The sequence below is a fragment of the Gasterosteus aculeatus genome, chromosome 20 (assembly GCF_964276395.1).
Source record: "Gasterosteus aculeatus chromosome 20, fGasAcu3.hap1.1, whole genome shotgun sequence".
Taxonomy (NCBI): Eukaryota; Metazoa; Chordata; class Actinopteri; order Perciformes; family Gasterosteidae; genus Gasterosteus; species Gasterosteus aculeatus.
This window is the reverse complement of record NC_135707.1, coordinates 11,304,447-11,328,266: the sequence shown is the minus strand read 5'-3', so window position 1 is coordinate 11,328,266 and position 23,820 is coordinate 11,304,447. Positions and strand designations below refer to the sequence as shown.

Genomic DNA, 23,820 nt, shown 5'->3' with positions numbered 1-23,820 from the left:
ATACCTTCTAGCAGAGCATTTATAAATAGCATGATTGTTTGCTACGGGATGACTAATTTACTGAGAATTAAAGTTCACAAGTCATCAACAAGCTGTTGTCTTCATCTGTGGAGACCGACTGGCTGTTGTGTGTGATCTCACTCCAAGTGAAACTGCATCTCAAAGATTACCATTAGGCATCGGTTGGATGCAGGTTAATTAAGTTTTGTTTTTTTAACACATTAAGTTCAAAAGTACCGATGACGTAGTAACAGGATGGGCTGTGGGTCATTGTCAAAGATCCAAAATCTGGAAGGATATGAGCTTAATACACTTTACTGCATCTGAATCAGTCACAGGCGCTACAGGCCAACGCATTCTCCTCATTCTGACGTCATATTGAGTTGACAGGTGACGTGTTGCCCTGGCAACATTCTTTGTGTTGGTGTTTTAAGAGGGGAGTGAAGCGAGTGAAAAGAGAAGTAATAAAACATTGAGAAACAAAGTGCATAGTTTTTACTTGAAGAAAACAAGGGCAGCTCTCCCTGTTCACAGAAAAACAAAAACACATCCAACAGCCCTTGAATAAATACTATAGAAATCTCTATAAAAACTTGATAATTACACGTGCTTTTGTAAATGCCCACTTCTTTCCAACTCCGGCTCAAATTGCGATAACCCTGATGACATCATCTGGGTTATTTTCCTGACAAAACTCTTTCAGAGTGAGTAGCATTACTGGTCATGGTTTTTCTCAATCATTCATTTTATTGTTTATTCACACCTCTGATAGCTGGACCATACACTCCGCCTCACTAAAGTCTGCCTGACTTTAGAACAAAGTGAGAAACTAAACTGCTTTATGTACATGTGTCGGTAACCATTCGCTATGTTCACCACAACAATGGTGTAGAACTACAGTAGCAGAGGCCATGTTTTCATGAAAACATGAATCTCTCTGTGAGGTGGGCTATGGAAGTATATTCATTTTTCATGATCTAATATTGACCGCTAGTATCATGTCAAATATCATGCCAGAAATCGTGTAAATGCAGGTAATTAAAAAATAAAAGTGTAACTCACAATGATCCAAAGCAACCAGGTACAGACCTTTACTCCTTCTTAAGGAAGAAGCAAAGTCCAAAAGCAGAAAACTGTTCATGTTTAATTCATGTTTATTTGAGCTTTTTAAACATTAGAAGTCGGCAGTATACACCAGGGACTTCTTCAACATTTCCAACTTTAAAGGGTTTGATGTCACACCGTACAAAGTACAAAAGGATAAAGAGAATATGTAATGTCGAGTTACTCTCACTCTGACTGTTATTCCGTCTAGAAAGGTCCACAAAGGCTATGACATCAGAGGGGTTTTGGCTTCGAAACAAATCATCTATTGGCCAACATTTATTAGGACTTATTATTATAATTAATTAATTATGTTTTGCAATATGTGTACTTTCCCAACATATCACATATGATTCAGATTTTAATTTGTATTCCAGCCGTGATGCGACAATGTAACAAAAAGTATTCTTCTTCTTCTTCTTCTTCTTCTTCTTCTTCTTCTTCTTCTTCTTCTTCTTCTTCTTCTTCTTCTTCTTCTTCTTCTTCTTCTTGTGCTTTCTTACATTATGTGTGCTTCTACCTCCTTGTGGTTACTCGAAGGCTTGAAGTTCTCAGCTGACTGTATCAATTAGTTTTGTGGATTATATTGATTGCAATTGGACAACACTGCATTCAAAATTCAGCAAATATTTAGATGTGACAGGTAAATTGTCATATATCAACAGAGTGATACATTTTAGAGTTTTAGTCTAATTTAGACATTTCTCTGACTTAAAGCATTTCAATGCAGCATATTTGTTGTAGTTGGATGAAGGAGAGCCTATGTTATCTGCACATTTCAGTCTAATATGACTTTTTTGAAGGCAAAATCAAAACACGACAGATGCCTCGTAACTGTATCCTGCCCTCTAGTGGTGGAAGGACTCAAACACAGGCTTTTTGTAAACTATGACGTAATGCTCCATAGAAGACCAAAGGTTTGAAGAAATACTTTTATAGCACAACACGCATGTTCCCAACTCTCAGAACTCCAAATCCTCATCTCTTGCGGCATGTCCGGCGTGAGGTGTTTGCTTTGGTTTTGATGACCAATACAACGCTCTGCGTTAGATAAGAAAAACATGTAAATCAGTATGTGATGCCAACTCCTCTCTGCATTCACCTTAACTATACAGATACCGGTATTAATGTGTTTCTTTGCTGTTTATGTCTCAAACCGTAGAAGTAAAACATTTGTTTTACCCCAGGGAGAGGAACAACAGGAGGAACAGGGCCGTCAAACAGGCGGTGAGAAGCAGAGGCAAGGAGAGGAGGACGCAGCAGGCCGAAGCACCAGGATCAGGGAGTAACCGTCCTCCCGGGAGCAGAGACAGGTCGAATATCTCCTGCAGCTCTGTGTGGCCTGACGAAACCTCGGGGGTCACTTATACCGAGAGAGAAAGAATACAGGGGGTCATTTCTAGTCATATTCAGGACATAAAAACAGCAAAGGTGTTAAAATAAAAACAAAGGTCTACGCAGTAGGAAGAATTTATTTGTAATAATGTTGGATGACATTTTGGCGCAGATTTACCGATGGTGTATTTACACTTTTTAATCTAAAGGATGCTTTGTGTGTGTATGAAATGTACTGTATATACATGAATACTCATCTACTCATTTACATTTCATGTAGTTTCATAAACTGTCAATAATTTTGGGTAATTGAGGAATAATATTTTTCATTCTTCTACTTCACTTTCAACGTGTTTTAAAAGCCCCCAAAAGCTATTTTTAATATTCAAACCCAATTTATGCTGCATCTATTTATACGGCATCCGTTTATCTTCTTCTCTCAAGCGTAAAGGAGTTTTATCAACCTTAGTTACTACTAATCACAGTCTTCAATTCTTTCTCCTTCAAAAGTGGTGTATCTGGTTACCTGTGAGATAGAAGTAAAGCCTGACAATGGAGCGCTGGCCTGAGAAGATCTCGCACTGGTAGGTGCCCTGATGCTGCAAGCTTGTTGAAGGGATAGAATAGAGCCTGTCCACCCCTGCTGTCACTTCTTTAAACTGATCCACCTGCTGAGTTTTCACCTGTTCAGGCATATATCATCGTAAACACTAATCATTTATGATAATGTGCACAGCTGCAAAGACAGAATTAAAGTGTGTTTAAGTCATGTTTTGGGTAATGCGTTGGTATTTACGAGGGAGATACCACTGTGATACTGAGATAAGGTCAGGTCATTGACCCTGAGTCAGAGGAGCCTTTCTGTCTGGGAATATGAAGGTATAACCAACAGCTAGTTAGCTTAGTGTAAAAAAAGATAAAGGGGTGAAAAAGTGTGTGTGTTACGATCAGCTCAGCTATAGCACTCAGATAAAGATCCACTTATTATAACACATTGGCTAGCGTGAGTTTGCTATTTTACAATATATTACAAGGCTAATTGTTCTGTGTTTGTGAGAATCAGCGATAAAGGTTAACATAATTTGGACTCTTTTGCACCATAATGTTTCTACAAATTATTTCTATTAATAAATCACTTTCTGCTCCGAGTCAGTGATATTTTGTTGAAACCGCAGCTTCCTCTTGCTTTCGGGCTTCATGGTAAGCTGTGCTCACTGTCATCTTCTCATCTAACGCTTGTGAAGAAGAAGAAGCCTGTTGAACTGTTCCTTAAAAGCCGAAGCGGTGACACTGAAAGGTTCTCCGTGTGCAAAGCGTACCTCTGCAACCCTCCAGATCACCTGAATATTGTCTGGTAAGAGGAAGGGCACTTTGCACCACATTTGGCTCCTGCTGTTCTCCGTCGCATTAATGTCCATACCTGACACACAGACACAGATAACATTCACAGGGGGCAGCTCTTGCATTCTGAGCCGACCTTAATGATAATACTTGAGCCCATTCTCTGAGGAATGGAGTGAAAGTGATGATATGCTAAACAGCGGCTCTACTGTACAAGGTTGATATGAATACCATCGTGTGTGGGAGTCCACTGTCACCTTGCATAAAGAAGCCAAGGACTTAAAGAGTACCTTGGGGAAAAGATGTAATGTGTGGAAATAAAAGGTTCCCTTGGTCTCCTTTTCAAACTTTCTGCTAAGAGCATTTCAAGGATAAATAAACGAAGCATTTCAAGGACCAAGAGCTGGTGCTTATCAGGGTGAGAATGTACTCATGTAGGGAATTGTCGAGTCTGGAATAGAACACCTTTTTGTATTTATACATGTGATACAACAGTGTAACTAACCCAATAGGTTGGATTATGAGCACTCACCTGGACAGTCGAGAGGGAATTCACAGGAGTCGTACTGGCAGGTAACACAGTTGTACACGGCGCCTGCACTCTGAAAACCTGACGAGTGCATAAAACACTGACACAAGACATTTTGTGACAAAAAGATGTTGCTGAAGAGATAAAAAAAAACACTAACCACAAGGAGGGAAGCATCCAGAAACTGTGAGAACAAATGGAGATAGTTAACTCAAACTACTAAAATTTAAGTTGATCCGACCCCAGGATCCAGAGGCATGGGTTCAACGTGACGTGTTTCCGTTATTCTGCACAGTATTTGAAGGGCTGTAATCACGTAACTATCTTATCACGGCGAGTACAGAGATCCAAGGGAGCTGTAATGATCTAATATGGGCTTTGCCATGGATGAAAAGATGAAGGAAAAGGGGAAGAGACCATGTCTCACCTCTAGGCAGTTTGGAGGCAGCTGCAATGAAATTGTCTGCGGCCGTCTGCAACCTTTCCTCGTACACTGTGTCTGATGGATGGAGAGCAGGAGGAGGAGGAGGAGGACAAATGAAATATATGGCTCAACACATATTTGGTGAATTGTGTGCTTCAGGGCATCATTTTCAATTTCTAACTGTCCACGAATACTGATGCTCTAAAGACTCGTCTAATTGTGCAGTTGTGTGTCTATAGGAGCAGTTGTTCAGCTACCTTTGTTCAGCTTTTCGTCGAACTCTTCCACCAAAGGCAGGATTTCTGCATTCAGAAGTTTTTTCAGTTGTGTTGCATAACCTCTGCCCACTCTTCCAGCCTCAATTACTCTCTCTTGGTGGTTGAATATGCGGTCCAGCTTCTTGAAGCAGGCGTCAACATTTCTTACATTATTTTGAGTCACAATGTGACCCCAACACAGGCGACCACTGTCTGAACCATCCACAAAGCACTCAAAGCAGCTCAGAGAAGTCCTGAACAGCAAGCAAACGCACACGAGACGCAAAGGAGATGCACACATTTTGCAGCATAAGCAACAACCTCAAACAAATGTTTCTCCATGAACTGTGTTCATTTGAATCCAGAGCCCGTAGCAACCATACTCGTAAACATTCCAAGCATTTATGTTATTCACAGGTTTAAAAAAAAATAATGCTTTGAAATAGAAATAAATGAAATTGTACATGAGATCTTAATAAATGTCTCAGCTCACATTTCCTCAACATGCTTGGGCATGAAAGGAGAGCATCACAGACTCTCCTACTATACTTCCCACCATTCTATTGTCTACCCCGATTTCCTGCTGCCTCAATGCACCAGTTTTGCTGCAGAGCACAGAGATGGAGCGAGCCAAGGTGGGAGGCAGCGGTGTATGGGAGAGGGGCAGATAAAGAGGGAGTTAAATGCTTGTGTAGTAGAGAGACAAAGTAGAAAGAAACATGCACATAGAATAAAAGTCTAACTAAGAGCAAAAGCCTCCCCCTCCTCCCCCAGAAAAAGGAACAAAAGGATCATCAGTATAAAAATGAGCGCTCAGAGCGACGGCGCATATAATCGCTTATGGGGTTAAGATTTGAGAAGTAGTGGCAAAATAATATGAGAAAAAAATGAGAATGAAGCAAGGAGGAACAAAGACAAGATGGGTTCGAGAGGCAAGTGAGGACATAAGTGACAGACTGAGGAGGAGGAGGAGGAGGAAGAGGGAACAGGACTACAAATCAAGTCGACTGCCTCATCACATCCTGTATCCCCCACTCGGTCTCCCATCCTTCTCACCCCCCGCCCGCCTCCCTCCCTGGTCCCTCACTCCCTGCACATCTCCATGGCAACCAGACAGGGTGCCTAATACATGAACTTAATATATTTCTAGTGGCAGAGTGAGCTGGGTACTAATGCATTCATCCGTCTCCACACAGACAAGCCAATCAATATTAGGCAAGAGTCTGCTGCAGGACTCACAGAGTCAGACACGTTCCAAATACACGTCTGCGGCACGTTTGAATGCATTTTACAATTAGAGCCTGTGTTGCAACAAGGCGTTTTGATAAAAGAAAATCTTCCGGACCATTTATAAATTCTTGTATGTTGAATAAAAAAAATATTAAGCTTTTCAAAGAATACTAAATAATCAAAGAGGTTTTGAATTGCGCTTAGTTGAAGAAATGGTGCCTCATGTAAAAATGCAGCCTTTTGGCTCACTGTAAAAAAAAGATCAATTGGAAAGAAAACAGTTTTTTGGGTGTCGGATCATGTATTTAAAAAAATAAAGTCCAACATTACAACAACCTTTTTTTGGCATACTTTATTGACATGATGTAGAAAACGGGGCAGTTTTTATACTACAAAGCACAAAACCTAAACATGATGTACAAATAACTGATTCCCGAGTGACATAACTGACGGGGTCACAACCCTCGGCTGTCTTCCTATTAGCCCTAAAACACAAAGCAAGCCAGTAGGGTTGTTCCCCCTGAGAGGGTCTGTGCTGCAGGAGGAGGGTGTTCTTCTTCATCATCACGACAGGTAAAGTTATTGTGAAAAAGGAAATACTAATACTACATACTAAGAAATTACAGCCAGAAGAAAACACGATAATTCATCATCAGAATGTTTTTGTATTGTAAGCGGTCCGAGAGAACAACAACGGAAACAAAACAAATGAAATTCCATCCTGAAATATTCTACATACAAAAATGCTCCTTTTTTGAAGGACGTTGAAACTGAATGCAGCCCTGTTCCCAAGGACCTCACCTGTGACCTGCTTTGACCTCACAGGTTAAGGGTCTCAGGGACAGAGGGGCATACTGAGAAATGAAAAAATACATAGAGGGGCTTTACATATTTATTCAAAGTACAAAAACTGCGGGGATGAAACGTATTTAATGAAAAAAACGCAGAGTCGCTGCGACGAGACAAAGAAATGACCTCATCTGACATTTGGATTCTGCGGCACCGACTGGTCGCCTCTTTTGCTGCAGATCAGAGGCAAAACTAATCGGCTCAATTAGTGTTAATATTTGACACACATTGGCCTTAATTTCATCCACACCTGTCTTTCGCATTGCAATGCAGCCAGAACGAGTAAGTAACAAGTAACAGATAATAATAATCGCAGCAATGCCGCAGTTTAGCCCACTGTGGAGGAGAAAACACACAACACTAACAAATTACAACGTACACACAACACCGTTTAAAAAAAGAAGAAACATTAGCAGAATTATAGATTATTCTATGTTGTCTTTTATGTCTTTTGAGAATTACTGAGGTTTAATCCTTCAAATCTCTTTAAGGACAATTTTCATTAAGTTAAGTTATGCAGGAGTATACAGTACAAATGTCGCAATTATTAGTCATAAAATGTCCAATATTGAGAGCAAGACAGGATTTGTCTTCTGACCTACCAGTTAAGATGAAACAAGAGAAACACAACGTGGGCCCACAAGACATAAAATCACCTGTGAATGAAAGAAAAAATGAGGAACCTTCAGACGACAATATCAAGCTGGAGCTATTTTTTTACCTAGCAATGTAAAACTTTCTGTATATTTTGGTGATGAAAAAGGAAATGAACTGTCAGAAAGTCGATGCCACCCACCGGTAGACAGACCGAATGACACATGCTGACTGGGGAAGACTGAACACGTTTGTATGATGTGGAAAAGGGAAATCTGCATATTTTCTGTCACGTAAAATGACTCGTTTTCACCACATAAAAAACACCTCACTGCAAAAGTGACATAACGGCGCCTGCTTCATATCCTGCGTCAAATTGAACTGCTTAATGGACATAAGGTGTGACTACAGTTTTTACTGTAGGCCTGAAGGATTTTGGAATACAGACATGTGATTTTTTAAGATCGTCTCAGTTACATGTTGCATGTGACAGACATGGGAGCCGGAACAGACCCGAGTGAAAACCACACACGAGTCACAACTTCACCTAGAAATTAATTGTGGATTTTTCTGCGGAAGAACTTCAAGATTTGTTTAAAATATAAATAAAATCTCATGTCAGAATAGATAAAACACTGTAAATGGTTTATGCCAAATCACAGAGCAGAACAGAAATGATCGCGTCTGCCGACTGTATCTCTGTGCCTCTTTTTGTTGTTGTTGCATCGCCATCCTCGTTACAAACATACCTCTCCTAATCAAACACGCCATGTCCAACATTGGAACAACTCAATCTCCCAGTTTCATACAAACTGGTGTGCTTGTCTTAGCGTTGGAATATTTATCCATTTTGACGGCATCCAATTTGTTTTTATATTGCATCAAAAATTAAAAATAACGACGACTTCCACGTTGAACAAATACTTGATCACTGCAGCAGGTGTAAAAGCTTATCGCTCAACAGTGCCAGACATGACATTTAAATTCCTTGACAGCTGCTAATTCTAGTAATTTACCTGCCAGATGTATTAAAGATAAATATAATTAGAGGTATTTCAGACATTTCTAAGAGTTTTACTAGCAAGGTCTGAATAAAAGTGTGAATTAAAATGGTCATATTTTATGTTTCTTAATAAATGTGTGAATTAAAATGGTCATATTTTACGTTTCATGTTTCATCCGCATCGGGATGAAACATGAAACGTAAAATATGACGACAGCCTCTTCTCAAATTAAAAACATATACAGTGACAAGGTGACAGTAACTGGTTATATTACGGTCAAAGAAAATTATAAGAAAGAATAAGTGATGAAAAAGTTTCAGATAAAAATGCATTTCGGCTCTTCATCATCGATAAACATCCCTTAAAATTCTTAATCTGCATTTGCCTCATGGGTGAAAATGTAAAAAAAGGGACAAGAATATCACCTTGCAGCCGGCCTCTTCTCTTCTCTTCCCAGTCAGAGTGAGCATGTGTTTCCTCTCCCTCCCTCTGATGGTCTCTGCCGGGGCCAGACAGAGCCCAGCGGCAGGTAGGTTACAGACAATAGTATTGATTCCATTTCCCTGCTCTCTACCTACCTGCCTGACTAACAGCAACATCTGTACAGCTGCTGCTCACCTTTTGTCTCCGCACGGCTGCATCAGAAACACAAGAGGAGAAGAAAAAGCGTAAAGAGTAAAAAGCCTGCTTCACATGCCTGCTCATAAGCATAGCAAATGCTATCCAACACTTTCGGACGACACACACACACGCACACATTAACACACACACACACTCATTCACCCTCGGTGCTGCATTCATGGTCTCTATAGTCTCTCTTTGCTCTCATTGTCCCTCTTCCTCCCTCTATTCCCTCCTCATCCTTCCGTCTCCCCCCTTTTCCTCACATTTTTTCAAGCCTCACATCTCTTCTAGCCCGGTCCCCCCGCAACCCCCCCCCAGCCCCACCGCCCCAATGCCCACACACACACACACACACACACACACACACACACACACCAGTCTGTGAGCTTCGTGTGAACGTGTGAGCGGTGGAAACACAGTGAATAAGAATGCAGTGACTGCATGCACGTGTGTGTTTGTATGTGTGTCTACAAAAGAGGAACAGTGTGTGTGTGTGTGTGTGTGTCTGAGGCAGACGATAGGGGGGAGAGGGGGAGGGTGGCGGAGAGGCTAGCAGAAAGTGGGGATGGAGGGGGAGGGTCAGAATCTAATAGAATGAGAATGGAGAGAAAATATGAAGCCCAGGAGTGTCGTGAACCTGAGAGAGCGCCATTACTGCCTCCTCCTACGTGTACAGCAATCATACCATCATCAAATTGATTACAGGATTTATGGTGTTGATCCAAAACAACTGTAAATTGCAGCGGGAGTGACACCAAACGCATTAAATAAACCCATCGTGGGAAGCTTTGCCAATTACAACAATGCGTCTTGATTATACAGATTAACAAACGAGATGGACAGTGTGCAGTTTGCTTTCTGGTACGATCAAATTGATCCAAACAAAGGCTGTTTCAACACAATGAAAAAAAAAGGCATAAACAAAGACGTTTCATTTTTTATATTTATATTTTTAAATTCTTCTACTCATATTGTAGACATTATATATTTCTGTTAAGTTGCTCTGTCAGTTCACTTCTGAAGGCAGTTGGATTTTAACATTCGTGATACTCTCCGAGAAGACCGAGACTGGAAGTTGGGTTTGTTGGAGAACAATCATTTTGCCGCAGGAGAAATTCAGAAAAACAGAGAATCTAATTTGCTCCTGCTGATTGGCTGTGTGTTGAGTGAGAGAGCATGAATACTACTCTTGATGTGTAAGCATCATTAATGGCCTCCAAGTGTTCTGACACTGAGATCCCCATCGATGTGTCACACATTCACAGTAAATCAGTGTAAAATGTCATGGCCTAAGGGGCAAGTAATGTAAAAAAAATGTCTGAGTCGAAATAGCAGCGGGTATTTTGAACACAGTGCAGCTAAATGCGTTTTACGCTTTGATCTTATTCTATATAATCGTCTTATTCACAGCTCAGATGCACGACGGGAGCATCCTCCTCCATCCTCCATCCTACAGCCGCAATCACACCGCAATGCCACCTGGATTTGCATAGAAACAACATGCTGATGGCGTTAATAGTATCTGCTATGATGCGCGCTGCGTGCTTTGCACCGTCCCTTTGCACTCAATCTGAGCTTCTGTGCAATATTGTATAATATTGTGCTTGCGCAGCACAAACAGCCTATCGGCTCCTGCATTAATGTAGCCAAGACAAATTGGCCTGTACTTTAACAAAACCAAGACCCTGATGGTGAGTGGATGATGGAGTGCATGAGCCTCTCTCTGTTTGTCATAATGCTGCGTGTGAGCACACCTTTTAACTGGTTAAACACCAAGTAAAAGAAGCCTTCTCTGGTATAAGCAGTGTATGAACCCGAATGTCACAGACAGGTGTGTGTGAGTGTGGGTGTGTATGTGCGTGTGTGCGCCTGCGGCTGCACTCTGCAGTGCCACAGAGAGACAAAGCACTGGGAGTGTTTCACAGGGATGACATCATCAGTCTGGGATGGTGTCTGCCTTGTCCGTTTCAGGATGCTCCAGTTCTCTAGTCTCGAGGGATGGGAGGCGGCATTATTTTTGGCTGCACAGATGTTCTCATCACACCTGTTTTCATAACTTGTGTATGTTGCGTATGATAGAAGGCATTAAAGGGAATGAAGTACTTTTTAAGGGTGCATCAAGGAGGCCATGGGGCTTTGTATCTGAAGAGGTTGCGGCGTTTCTCTCTCGATTCCAACCTTGAACAGTTAGAGCAGCGTGCGTGGATGTTTGAGTATATGTTTGCATAACGATCCGCTCCCACATATGCACAGCATGCAGCATCTGCCATGCTGCAAAATGAGCCAACTCTTATCAATCACTGGTACGGCCACTCTCTACCACATCGGTGTATGAGACAGCGAGGGACGGGGAGGACGAGGCAGGGCAGACAGCTCTTTCCTCCCATGTACATTACCCCCACACACACACCTTAAACCTGCCAGACATTCAGCCGCCTATTCTGACAGGAGAGCGGCACGGTGCTGCCGTTGATAAAGAACGCTTCGACTGACAGTGCCGAATCAGCACAATCCTGATACATGCCTTTTTCAAGGAGGGGAGTCGAGCCGGCTGCAACGCACTGCAGACAGCTGCTGTCTCAACCAGCCGTCTCACAAGCAGAGGGGAGGAGTGGGAGGAGGAGGGTAATGAAACTGGAAGGAAAAATAATTGTGATCGCATTGGCTGACATGGACGTAGAGGACTGCGGAAAGTGGTAACATGGAAGTGCAGTGGTAGTAAAAGCACAACTTTGTCCTCATAGACCTGTTGTAACACACAATAGCTTTAAGGATGCAATGTACTGTCAAGCGCAGTCAGGTAATCCGTCATCTCAACAGCAAAGCACTTTGTTATATACAGAGAGAAACGGTAATTCTGTCACTCACACACTCTCTTTTCAGAAATGTGTTTTTTTAGGGTTTTCGTAAACATTTGTATAGTCTTGAGGTTTTGATCAGTTATCCCGGATCAAAAGAAAATATTAATACAAAAATAAAAAATAGAAGCTAAATTAAGCCCCCCTCTCCACACTAATAGAGTTTAAACAACTGACTGAAGTATGATCATGGATAAAATTATTATCCTTGCTTATATCTGCTGGCCTAACAAACGTGCCCAGTTGCAACAAATATTTCACACAAAATGACAAACAGGCCCATCGGGACTTCACCCAATGGGAGAGTGTGGGACTAGACTTTCAGAGGACAGACATCATCGCAGTTGAAAAGAACGATTCATGACGATAACCACTGGGATATCCTCGCACACGGTAGTAGCCCACTTACCTCTGACGGTGGCACATTAGACGAGGAAAGGAGTGACTCCGCAGGGAAAGCTAGAAGGTTGTACAGTTATCTCCATGCTGTTTATTATGCGAAACCATACAACCAACTACCTCACTCTGCAGAGCACAGGCTGTAGGGCTGCTGTCCAGCAAGAGTCCTCACTGCAGGACAAAGGTGTGCTTGTACATACTCGTATACGTGTACGCGTCTGGCTCCGGTCTACCAGTCAGCTGTCCACCTCACTTATTTCCTGTTTGAGCAAAACACTAGAATCCCAAATGCCCTCCCTCATTCATGTGGTTAGGCGTGTGACCATTCATGCAGGTGTGGTTATGTTAGATGTGTTCATCCATTGGGGAATTTGCCAGGTCATTCGGTGTGCGCTGGTCGGACCTTAATTTGAAGGCCAACAGTTGGACAATTGCAAACGCTTCATTTCATATGTTCATTCCTTGTGTTTCCAGCGATTTCTTAGGAGTTGTTGCCCTCTACTGGTGACTGTGGAGGCGACCTCTCACTTCTCTACTCAGCGTCTGTGCCGGCTTCTCTCCTGGCATTGTTACACACAGGATGTTACAAGCACACACGCATACTGTGTCATCCCCCAACTTCCTCAATATCAGCAACTATCATTGTGTCTGATGCTTTATTAAGTCGTATTGTTTGGCTTTTGCACTTTTACACATTCCCACCATCCTGCATTTCATCAACATCAGCTGTCTGATTCTACTTAATAGCTGACAGGTTTTCATGGGAGTTAAATGCCATCTGCCGCAACGCTGTCATCACCATCAGGTCTGCTGTGATATCTAAATCGGGGTGACTTGTGACTCGCAGCCAAAAGGGAATTTCTTACACGTCAGACTGAGTGAAAACAACAACAACAACCCTTAAACCAACACCTCTTTAGATCGCTGTAGGAGCTGTTGAATGCCACAGCACCACGTTTGCTGGCACAACGCTACATCCCAGCAGCTATAAGTGTTACATCACCCGGAGCACAGATTCACGTGGGCGATGTTGCTATGTAAATCATATTTAAAGGTTTTAGATGTTAAAAAACAATATACCAATAAAAAGCTGTTGCATAAAGGTGCAGATCAGAATTGCAACGTACTGATTAAAGAGTCCTGCACTTCTAATCCATCTTCTAATAAATAGTGAAGTGAGGTTCATCAGATGGCTATGGATATCCATGGAACAAAACCGTGTGAGGAAGAACTCATCTTAAAACCCTTTAGCCAATTGAGCAACGTGCTGCTGAAAATTTAAATATGTCGCCAGGTGAATTTGTTTCCTAGTTTTTCCTCCGCACTCTTTTTTTGCTGGAATGCGTCTATAGACCTAATCCTCCCCCATCTGCTGCTCCCCGTCGCTTTTACTCTCTGCATCCCCCCCTCACCCTACCTCCCCCCTTCTCATTCTCCTCTCTTCACTCAACCTTTTCTATGCTTCAGCCCTCATGGGTCCCCAATTTCCCGCCTCTTATCCTTTTAACCAGCCCGTCTTCAGACCCCCCCCCCCGCCTCCTTTTACTCACACGCACCTGACGACTCCTCTACTTTGCAGCCAACATCTGCAATACTTTCACATTCAAATCATGCAGAAGTGCAGTTTAACAGTGCCAATGACAGCTGTCCTCCCACTCACTCCACCCTTAAGCAGACCTGCAGAGTGTATAAACAGTAGAGGACTGCTCCACCAAGACAAACATTTAGGGTGGGTTATAAATGGGGCGACTTGCTCCATAAATTACCTCTCATGCTCTACTTATGTGACACACATCCCACTTAATGGTCTCAGTTTTAACGTGAACAATTCACAGATTGAGCACGGAGCCCCTCAAGACGTTCTACACCACGATATGCCGTAAAATTACATGGTGCATCTCTGGGGAAAAACACCTCAAGGCTGAAAGCACCAGCTGATTTTCAACATGTGTCAAAGCTGACAAGTTTCTATTTCAGAAAAACTGCCTTTCATCGGAGTCAAACAGTTCTGAATGAGGATAACGTCCCTTTTATGTGGCATGTTTGCAATTTTGGAGCGTAACAGTCTGACCTGCTGAAATATGCACATAATTTACCAGGTGAGAGCAATACTCCATGCAACCCTAATCTGCTTTGGACAAGATGGCAAATTGAATGTTGCCATGGAAACATTTTGCCTGGCAACTCTAACAGCCTGGCAACTAGCCAAACTGTTGCCATGGCACAACTGTCAATCTACGTATGCAGGGATTGGTGTGTGTCCTAGCGCCACCCTTTCAAAGTTTTCCAAAAAAATGTACGATGGAGGAATCTTTCCGAAGGTTTTGAGTTAGTTGAGGTGTGTGCGTGTGAATTGGTGGTATCCGGCAATAACAAATGGGTTACCCTTTTATTATTCCAAATAAAGGAGCGCAGAATAAATGGCATCCTACTTTGAAATGTTGCTGCTTGTCTATTTGTGTTATCGTAAAAAAATATTTTAGACAAGTCTTGAATCACAATCTTTTGATAACTATTGTAAAAGGACTGTGTGCAAGCATTGACTTTAAATAATTGTGATTATATATATTTTTAATATCTTCAATAATATATATATAGAAATATAGAAAGATCATTTGATGAGATAAAGATAAAATGATCCATTTTAGATAACGGTCCAAAGCTTCTTTTAGTTATCACAATTAATTATGCATGAATCAGTCAACAAATATGTTTGTGTGTTTGCGAGCCATTCCTTGGCTCACAATAAATAATAAAGATATAACTAATTAGTAATTATTCGATCTTATGTGTCTGTCAGTGCAGATTACATTTTTTTCCTCATGAAATTCTGACACAGCCAAAAGTTTGAATCACGGATGTATCCCCCCAAATAAGACTGTGTGTGTGTGCATATTTTCATATCTTATTTTGAATTAAGGACTAATTGAACAAAAAAAAGTTGTTGATTTTAAGAACAGTTTTATTTTGTTTCTCTCCAGTCTGACTAATGTCTTTTTAAGATGACTTTGCTGTTTTTGTGTAAAAGAGAAACTTTATTTCAGATGATGTATTTTTGGGGTTTAGGCATAAGACTACTTATTGAAGTCTTGTGAGTTTATTTATCGGATGCCTGCTGGCACACAAAGGCACAATCGGCAGCAGGAGAGATCAGCTTTCTCAGGTCAATAAAGCACATGCTGTGGAATTTATTTCTTCAATAAACTTTTAGCATCAGCACTGATTGGACATACACAGATGTGTCATTTTAAATTAGGTTAACCCAATTAAACTGACACTATGCAATATATAGAACAGACAGTGTTTGTGTTCACGCAATGAGTGTGTGTATGTTAAGTAGTCCATTGAAAACCCCTTTGGGATTCCTAAAGTGTGGTGCGGGGACGCCTGGGGGTGCGCGAGAGGAATGTTATGGTGGTTTAATGGAGTAATAATTTATATTAAATATTTGTAAAAATTGGCTTTTTACACAAAATAGAGACATGAATGATATAACTACCATTTGCAAGATTATTGCAGATTAAAGATTAAATTTAAAATGTACAATTTAATAACATTACGCTAATGTTAGCCTAGTTTGTGCAGCTAACGTCAGTTAACTTTTCCGGCAACATCTATAAAAAATGCTGAACTGGTTGAAATCGGGAAACTGTCAGGTGGACGTCTGAAGCTATCAGTCCCGAGAGAGGAGAGGGACAGAGAGAGACAGAGGCGATACAGAGAGAGAGAGAGTCCCCCCCCTGCCCTATGTAGTTTTTTGGCTTTGTCCTGATTCACAATTAATGTGATACAATGTTGCAGTTGCCCCTTTGTTCGGTCTGTGTTCACACTGCGACATTTAACAGCGGTCCAAATATTTTAAACCAATTTGATTCCATTTTTTTTATTTTTTATTTTTAAGTCTGAGGGATTGGGGGTGCATGAACCCAGTTGGGATGTAGGGGGGTGCGTGGCCTAAAAAGGGAATCGCTGGTCTAAGCCATTATTTCCATTGTGTACTGAAAGGTTTAAATGCAGCAGCCAAAGAAAACACGCTACCATGGATCCAGGCTGAGGTGAACAGATGAATAGACATTTAAACCGGTACGAAGCTGTGAAAGTAAAGTGTATAACATGGAATATTGTTACCTTGAAATCAATGCAAAGTGTAGCAGGTGTTCCTCAGACAAGAAGCAGAGGCAGACTGAAACACAAAAAACACACACACTCAAAGCTGCTTCATGTGAAGAGAAAGACGGTTTAACAGTTCACAGGTTCAATCTCAGCAACAGCTGAAGTGTCACTGCACAAGATTATGAACAGCTACGGACAGCTACTTGTGAGATGCTCACAGTTCCAAAATAAAACACTCGCTTGTCACTTGAAAGTCATCGCAAACCAGAAAAAACGGATACAGTGTTCATCCGTTTACATTCCAATCTTCGCTGAAAGTATCTAACAAAGACATATTATTCAAATATTATATATATATATAGATTAATACAGGATCCATAATCCAGGATTCATAGTCCCCCCATAATGTGAACACTGGTGAGGGTTTTGATGTTGGTATTGAGTTATAAGGAATGCAAAGAATGTATATATATATATATATATATATATATATATATATATATACCCTCTTAAGTGGGATGTGTGTCACATAAGTAGAGCATGAGAGGTAATTTATGGAGCAAGTCGCCCCATTTATAACCCACCCTAAATGTTTGTCTTGGTGAAGCAGTCCTCTACTGTTTATACACTCTGCAGGTCTGCTATAAGTACAGTATCCATCGTAGCAGCATGAGGGTCATCATGAACTGAAAACAATTGACTCGCCTCATTTAAAAAGCTGCACTTACCGCTCAAATGTTTTGCCACTGAATAAATGTTTGGATATCATCTTCATTATTTCAAAACGAGCATATTCAAACCCATTCCGATATCTATTTCTTTCTCGATTGGATGATATGATTTCAGAATTTCACCGGTCAAAGGGATAGAGGATGAACATTGCTGGTGGCACACAGAAACATAAAATTGTTGTGGATCAACATTCGAGAGCGTTTAAATCTTCCATCTGAAAGCAATCTCCATGCACACATGCGTTCAGCAGTGGACAAAGCGATGCACCCGCTCGGAGAGCTAAGCCTCCTGCTCCCGTTTGATAAATATAACTTCAAAAGAAGCAGCCAAACAGCTTTAGCTGGCCGACTGCACAATGAGCATAATAACTCCCCACCCCCCTGGGAGCTGCAGCCTAGTTCATTTACCCTTGCAAAGCGCTGCCATGTCTGTATGTGCACATGTGTCTTTGTTTCACTGCGAGCCTCTCGGAGGCTCCCCACCTTCTGCTCTGTACAAAGCGGATGTATAGAGGAACCTTTTGGATCCAATTTTTCTACCGAGGAAATGCATCCCCCTCCCTCGCCTCCCTTCTATTTGCCCCTCGCATGTAATGCCTGATTGACCACAGCACCCCCTTAAAGAGGTCAAAGGGCAGACAAAACAGTCTGGTGTCATGGCAACCTGTGTGCCACCAACCAGAATGGCAAGGGGGAAAGCAGGGGAGTCCAAAGAGCTGTCAGTTAAACCTTTGAGAATGCTGCCTTGTCTTCAGGCTTAAGTGTGTGCAACATACAAACACATATGAGCACACATAACGCACCTGCACTATGAAAAGGACCCTCCGAATTTGCACTCCAGAATGATCAAGCCAAATCCCCCCACACAATGCAGTTAAGTCAGAGTATCAGATGGCGCGCATGCTAATGTGCGTTGGCTGTTGCTGCATGCGCGCACACGTGGTAGTGTTGTCCGCGCGCACGGGAGACACTCCTGTGTGAAAGGTTCTTTGTGGCCGCTCGAAGCTGTGGCAGTGTTTACGTGATGGGGGGAGGGGGCCTCGCGGATAATTGGGAAGCAAATGCATTCAGATCAATACTAAGCTGAGAGAGGGTGAGTGGGGTTGAGAAGAGAGTGGAAGGTGGTGAGTAGAGAGGGAGGGGCCACAAGAGGGACTGATTAATCATCCCTGTATTGTTATTGACTTTCTGTTAAAGGGGGTGAGTCAGACTGTGAATTATGTGTTTGTGTGTGTGTTAGTGTGTGTGTATGTGCATGAGTGTGTTACACAGTACTCAATGAGAACGCAGTCATCAATTACAACGTCCCAAGGCCGGTTCAGTGTGCTCTGACTAGTTTTGTAATTCAAAGTGTGTAGTTACAACTTTTAGGCAGTTAGCTTGCATATTCAGCAAAATAACTATGAAAGATTGAATTATTCATATTTTGTAAAAGAAAGAGCCAATATGCTGGTCCAGCTTCAACAGGAACAAGGAGGCGAACAGGAAATCCCCTGCGAGGAGTTAATGAGGAGCTGACGACTGAACAGACACAACAGAGAGGCGGGCGGGGGGCTGCTAGAGGAGGAGCAGGAGGGGGAAACGCCAGCCTGACATCTGACCCTCTGGCTGTGACCTTGTTCATTGTCTGAGCGAGAAGAGACTGGATACACCCGAAGACCGGACACGTGTGAGTGCGTCCACACACACACACACACACACACACAACCACACTATCTTGAAAGAGACTCAAAAGAAACAACCAGCGCTGCCATGGCAAATGCTCATACAAAGAAAAAACAAATGAAACGGACCATAATTAGTTTTCAATTATAAAAGCACGACACAACCGTCAGATGTTGCCACGGACACCGTTTGATTATGTCTGTTTAAAAGCAGCAACTTGTAGGAGGACAGGAGGTCAAGCTAACTGAATGAAAACCCCATTCGGCGTTACCTTGAACTTGAACAATGAGTCTGGTGTTTGAGCTCGGGCCGCTTCGTGACCTTTGCATCTCTCTGTGGAAGCAACCAACCACAGCCTCTGCTTTCATCTTACAGATGTGACCCCCGACGACCCACGCTGACCAGAATAGCTACTTACTTCCAGTACTGATTTATGAGTCTGTGTAGAAGTCGGTTTGCGGCGATATCTCTTCTAGCCTAATAGTGTGTAATTTTTTTACACCACGTTAACCTGTGATGCTGCCCACCACACAGACTGAATTTTCATTGCTTAGGAGATGATGTGCCCTGAACCACGAACGCATTTTCTCATGATTGACTGAGCAGACAAACACAAACTATAGCTCCGCCTCCCTTTCACCTTCCTTTATTCACATGCTCCCACTTCTCCAGCATCAAACCCTTCCCTCTTCCTTTAAGCTTCACTTGTGTCTTCCATGCCGATCGTCTGTTCCTTCATGCCATCATCTTCACTTTCCTCTCATTCACACAACCTCTCCTCCCTCCTCTGTGCCCGACTCACTTGAGGGTGTCGTGGTGTGACGCGACACCTGCGGCGCAACTGCAGCGCATGTGCATCACTGCAAAGCATAATGGAAAGCCTTGTGAATGCCGTCGCCAGAGGAGACGTAGTAAAACCTAAAACCAGTTTATTTTAAAGCTTGTACACATTTTAGGGCTCTATCAAATCTGTATTTTTATTTAATGTAAAATGAATCATTTTATTCAAACTACTAAAATGTTAAAAGGTTTTGTTTTTTTAAGAAATGTTAAATATACCAATCATTAATTTAGAGCACAACAAAACGTTAAACTTACAAAAATACATTTTGCATTATAATTGATGCAGTATATGGCTTAGCCGTTTAATCTTCAATTGTTCTTACAGTTTGCATTGAGATATAACTCCGGTAAGACAGCCAATTTCTGATACGACACTGATAACCGGTAATTGGGTGATAATTATTTTCTGCTTCAACGTCCTGGTCCTCACCAGAAGTTATAAACAGACGATGCCTGATGACATCAACAGAGATCTTTCCTCAGGAACCTGCTCCATAAATCATACATGACTGACATACTTACGAAGACACTATGGCTGCAGGAGAGAGAGCTGTGCTAGAATTGTCCAACTCACGCACAGTTTCACTATCTCTCTCTTTTCACCCAAAACTCCTGACAGTCTCTGAAACATCTAAAGGAGCCTGAAAGGAGAGGGGAGATGGGGAGGATCAAAACACCAGACAGAACATAGAAGAAAAAGATGAGACAGAGAGAAAAAAAAGAGTGCAAGACAAAGACGGAGATGAAATGTAGCGGGAGACGCAGGAGGAAAAACAGCAGGAGAGGGGAACGAGATAGTATGGCGAGGCAAGAGGGAACGGTGAGAAGTACTAATGCAGAATTGGGGAATTCTCCCTGCTGCCTCCAAACACTTTCCTACACCATGCAAATATTAACCCCCACCTCACAGAGTCTGTGTCCTTCTGAATGCACGAGGGACATCAACTAGGTTACTGAAAGATGGTTCACAGATAGTAGCATCTGGATCTTCCATAACTTACAGAAGAAATGACTCAATAACAATTTAATATTCTGCATCCAGGATGCATCGGAAGTATAAGTAAGTATGTATAAGTAATGAAAGCTCATGTGATTATTGTACCTCTGACTAGTTTAAACTAAAAATGTTTTACAGGATTATCATATATAACTATAGCTGCCAGATTAATGCAATAAAAAGTACATTTTTGTATACCTCAATGCAAAAGAAAAGGCCTCCCTATCTCCATCTAGCAACAACGTTATGTAGCATATGACACTAATACAACAACATGCACCTCCTGCGACTGTAACAATGCACAAGAACGTCATTTAGAGATTTAATCAGGAGAAACTTAAGTGCGAGAAATATTATTGGCTTGCTTGTATTAGAGAAGCCCTATGGGTATTTAGATAGAACTCTCTTAACCCCCCCCCCCCCATGTCCTAGAGAAGGCCTGACAAACACTGATGCAACTAGAACACCGGGTCCGGGGGGAATAGCGCTTGCTGATACTGTGAGATTGTTAGTACATCCACAGCGGTCACATGGTGCAATACTTTCTCTCTGCGCGGGATCCTGCTGCATGCACGCAGCCCTTTTCACACCCGAGCTACATAATTGATAGCGAAGGCAGGGTTATGTTTTATAAAGTGAAACACATCAATGCTTCCTCCGCACTCTAAAGTTTAAATGTGCCGGGATCAGTAAGTGGCGCCCCTCAAGTAGAAAAGGCTTTAAATAACCAATAGGTTCATTGTCAGTGCAATACGCCAGGGTGATCCATTATCTCTACCAATGTATTCAGGATTATTATACAAAAGCTGTTCATTAGAAATGTACTGAATGCTTAAAAAACTCACATGCTTTAAGGGTTCTAATATGAAAGATGGTCTTTATGCCACAATCTGCCATTTTCTATTTGAACATTTTATACAAAAAATTATGAAACCTCATATTTGATTCATGAAATGTGCAAAACACAGCAATTCAAAAATATGGTGTATGACATTAATCTTGAATTATAGGCATGTCCTATTAAGGAATTTGTTATTCGCCTTAGACAAAACGATCAGTGGTCAGAACTTTGTGCTCGGAACATGCTCTGAAAACACAAAGTTCTGATACCAAAAGACAGCGTCAGCTGTCAGGTGTATTTGGACCACAGGAGGCAAACAGACGTCCTCTAAACTGGAAGAGCGACGTGCTACATGACGATACCAAACAAACTTTCAATTTTGCAGGCTAAAGTTTCACAATAAGGTGATGCAAGTCAGGCGTCAAGGTCAGTATTCTTCCTGCATGTATGTTCGATCATACGGAGCTAAAACAATTGGTCAATTGACAGGAATAAATCATTAACTACACTGATAAAACAGGTAAAGCCAAGATTTTAGAGGCCCTGACTTATTCAATTAACTGGTTTACCCATTACTGTGATAGCTATTAGACATTGCGCTTACATACTGTTGGTTGAACAAAAATGGGCACTTTTAATCGACTAATCAAGACAATATCTACACCAATTGATAGTCTGTAAGATACATTGATTCTCCATATTCAGAGTGAGCTGGAATATGTACTCCTAAAGGATTCATTTAAAGTAAACTGGTTTAAGTTATTTCATTATTTTAATTAATCTCGAATGGGGGACCAATGTGCATCTCTGTAGTTGACCATGGGAACATCAAGAATAAAATGTATGCGTGTTGTTTCTTTTATATTCAACTAGGTCCACCAACCCCAAATACATGTTTAAATAACTGTATATAACTGTTATGAAGCACAGTTATGCTAAATCTCATCTATGGATGCAGACCGGCTACCAATAATTCAGATTGTCTTATGGAGTCTTTGGTTCCAGTATTAAGCCACCAGTGAAACGTGCATTCATGCGTATCTATCAAGACCACCATCATCCCGCTATTGCCATCCGATCCACTATTTCTGCACTTTGCCAAATGGCACACCCTGTTAGAGAGATAAGCAGGGTGTCTTTGTGAGTTTGTTTGCATGCGGTAGGGGGGTACGGACACGGAGAGCTTGCATCAGGTCTCCATGGAGATGGCTGTTTAAACGCATGAATAGACTAAGAATATATCACAGGTCCTCGATCGCACGTGCAGAGGACAACAGTAACTTGTCGATATTAAACAATGGAGGCAAAGCTGAGACCGCGGCGGCGGCGAGGAGGGAGTGAGAGCAGCAAGGGCACAAAGCTTATTCAGAGAGGAGTTATGGGAAGCTGTGAGATAGAGTTCAGGGACGCATACCGAGTCTACAAACAAACAGTGAGGGGATGTGGAGGGTGGGACGTGTCAATTCCAGAGTAGGGAGGGTGACGGACAAATTATTCAAATAGTATGGCATCTTTTCAACTGTTTCATATCAGCTGAAACTCCAGAGCAAGGGAAACAAATTCACTGCCTAACAGAATATATATATATATATAAATAATTACAAATACCTTGATCCATGCAGAATAATAGCACCACCGGGCTTCAATAAGCAGACTAAACCCTTCAAAGATCTTTTAACAAATGCACATATTGAGTCAAGCAACTGCAGTGGATAAAAGGCACGGCGGAGTTAGGGGAGAAGCGTGGAGACGGGCAAAATGTTCCAACAGGAGTGGGTGGAAGGAAAATGACTTTAGATAAGCACAACGGGAACATCGGCATGAAGAGCAGCGAGATAGCAATAATAAGATAGGAATCCTGTTTTGGAATAATTACTTTTCTAACAGCTCAAGGATGAAAATTACACAATGCATGCAAATTATGTTGTATGGATCAGCCTTTTTAGTCTTCTTTTTTACCTTTTCCCGCGCTTCTTTCTCGATTCCAACTTGATTCCTTCGGCCCGTCTCCTCTTCTTCACTCCGGAGTTCAAGCTTTCCTTCCTGACATGCATCTCCATTTCACCCCATTGTCAAATGTTA

General features: G+C 41.8%; 1 protein-coding gene across 1 annotated transcript; it reads right to left on the bottom strand.

Annotated features, from left to right (window-relative positions):
• Window positions 1-1,136: 1,136 nt before the first annotated feature.
• On the bottom strand, window positions 1,137-23,720 carry spaca6 (sperm acrosome associated 6). The gene is made up of 9 exons (XM_078095247.1): window positions 23,698-23,720; window positions 4,991-5,035; window positions 4,737-4,808; window positions 4,470-4,493; window positions 4,313-4,390; window positions 3,759-3,859; window positions 2,966-3,122; window positions 2,287-2,467; window positions 1,137-2,145 (listed from the first exon to the last, which is right to left on the bottom strand). Exons 6-9 carry the CDS (start codon window positions 3,855-3,857, stop codon window positions 2,067-2,069), a joined length of 516 nt encoding a protein of 171 aa, XP_077951373.1. The 5' UTR covers window positions 3,858-3,859; window positions 4,313-4,390; window positions 4,470-4,493; window positions 4,737-4,808; window positions 4,991-5,035; window positions 23,698-23,720; the 3' UTR covers window positions 1,137-2,066.
• Window positions 23,721-23,820: the final 100 nt, after the last annotated feature.

Coding starts and splice junctions, on each gene's coding strand:
- spaca6 (XM_078095247.1), bottom strand. CDS start 3,857: ATGGACATTAATGCGACGGAGAACAGCAGGAGCCAAATGTGGTGCAAA. Junction 3,123..3,758: donor TGATCTGGAGGGTTGCAGAG/GTACGCTTTGCA, acceptor ATGCCTGAACAG/GTGAAAACTCAGCAGGTGGA. Junction 2,146..2,286: donor CTGTTGTTCCTCTCCCTGGG/GTAAAACAAATG, acceptor TATCTAACGCAG/AGCGTTGTATTGGTCATCAA.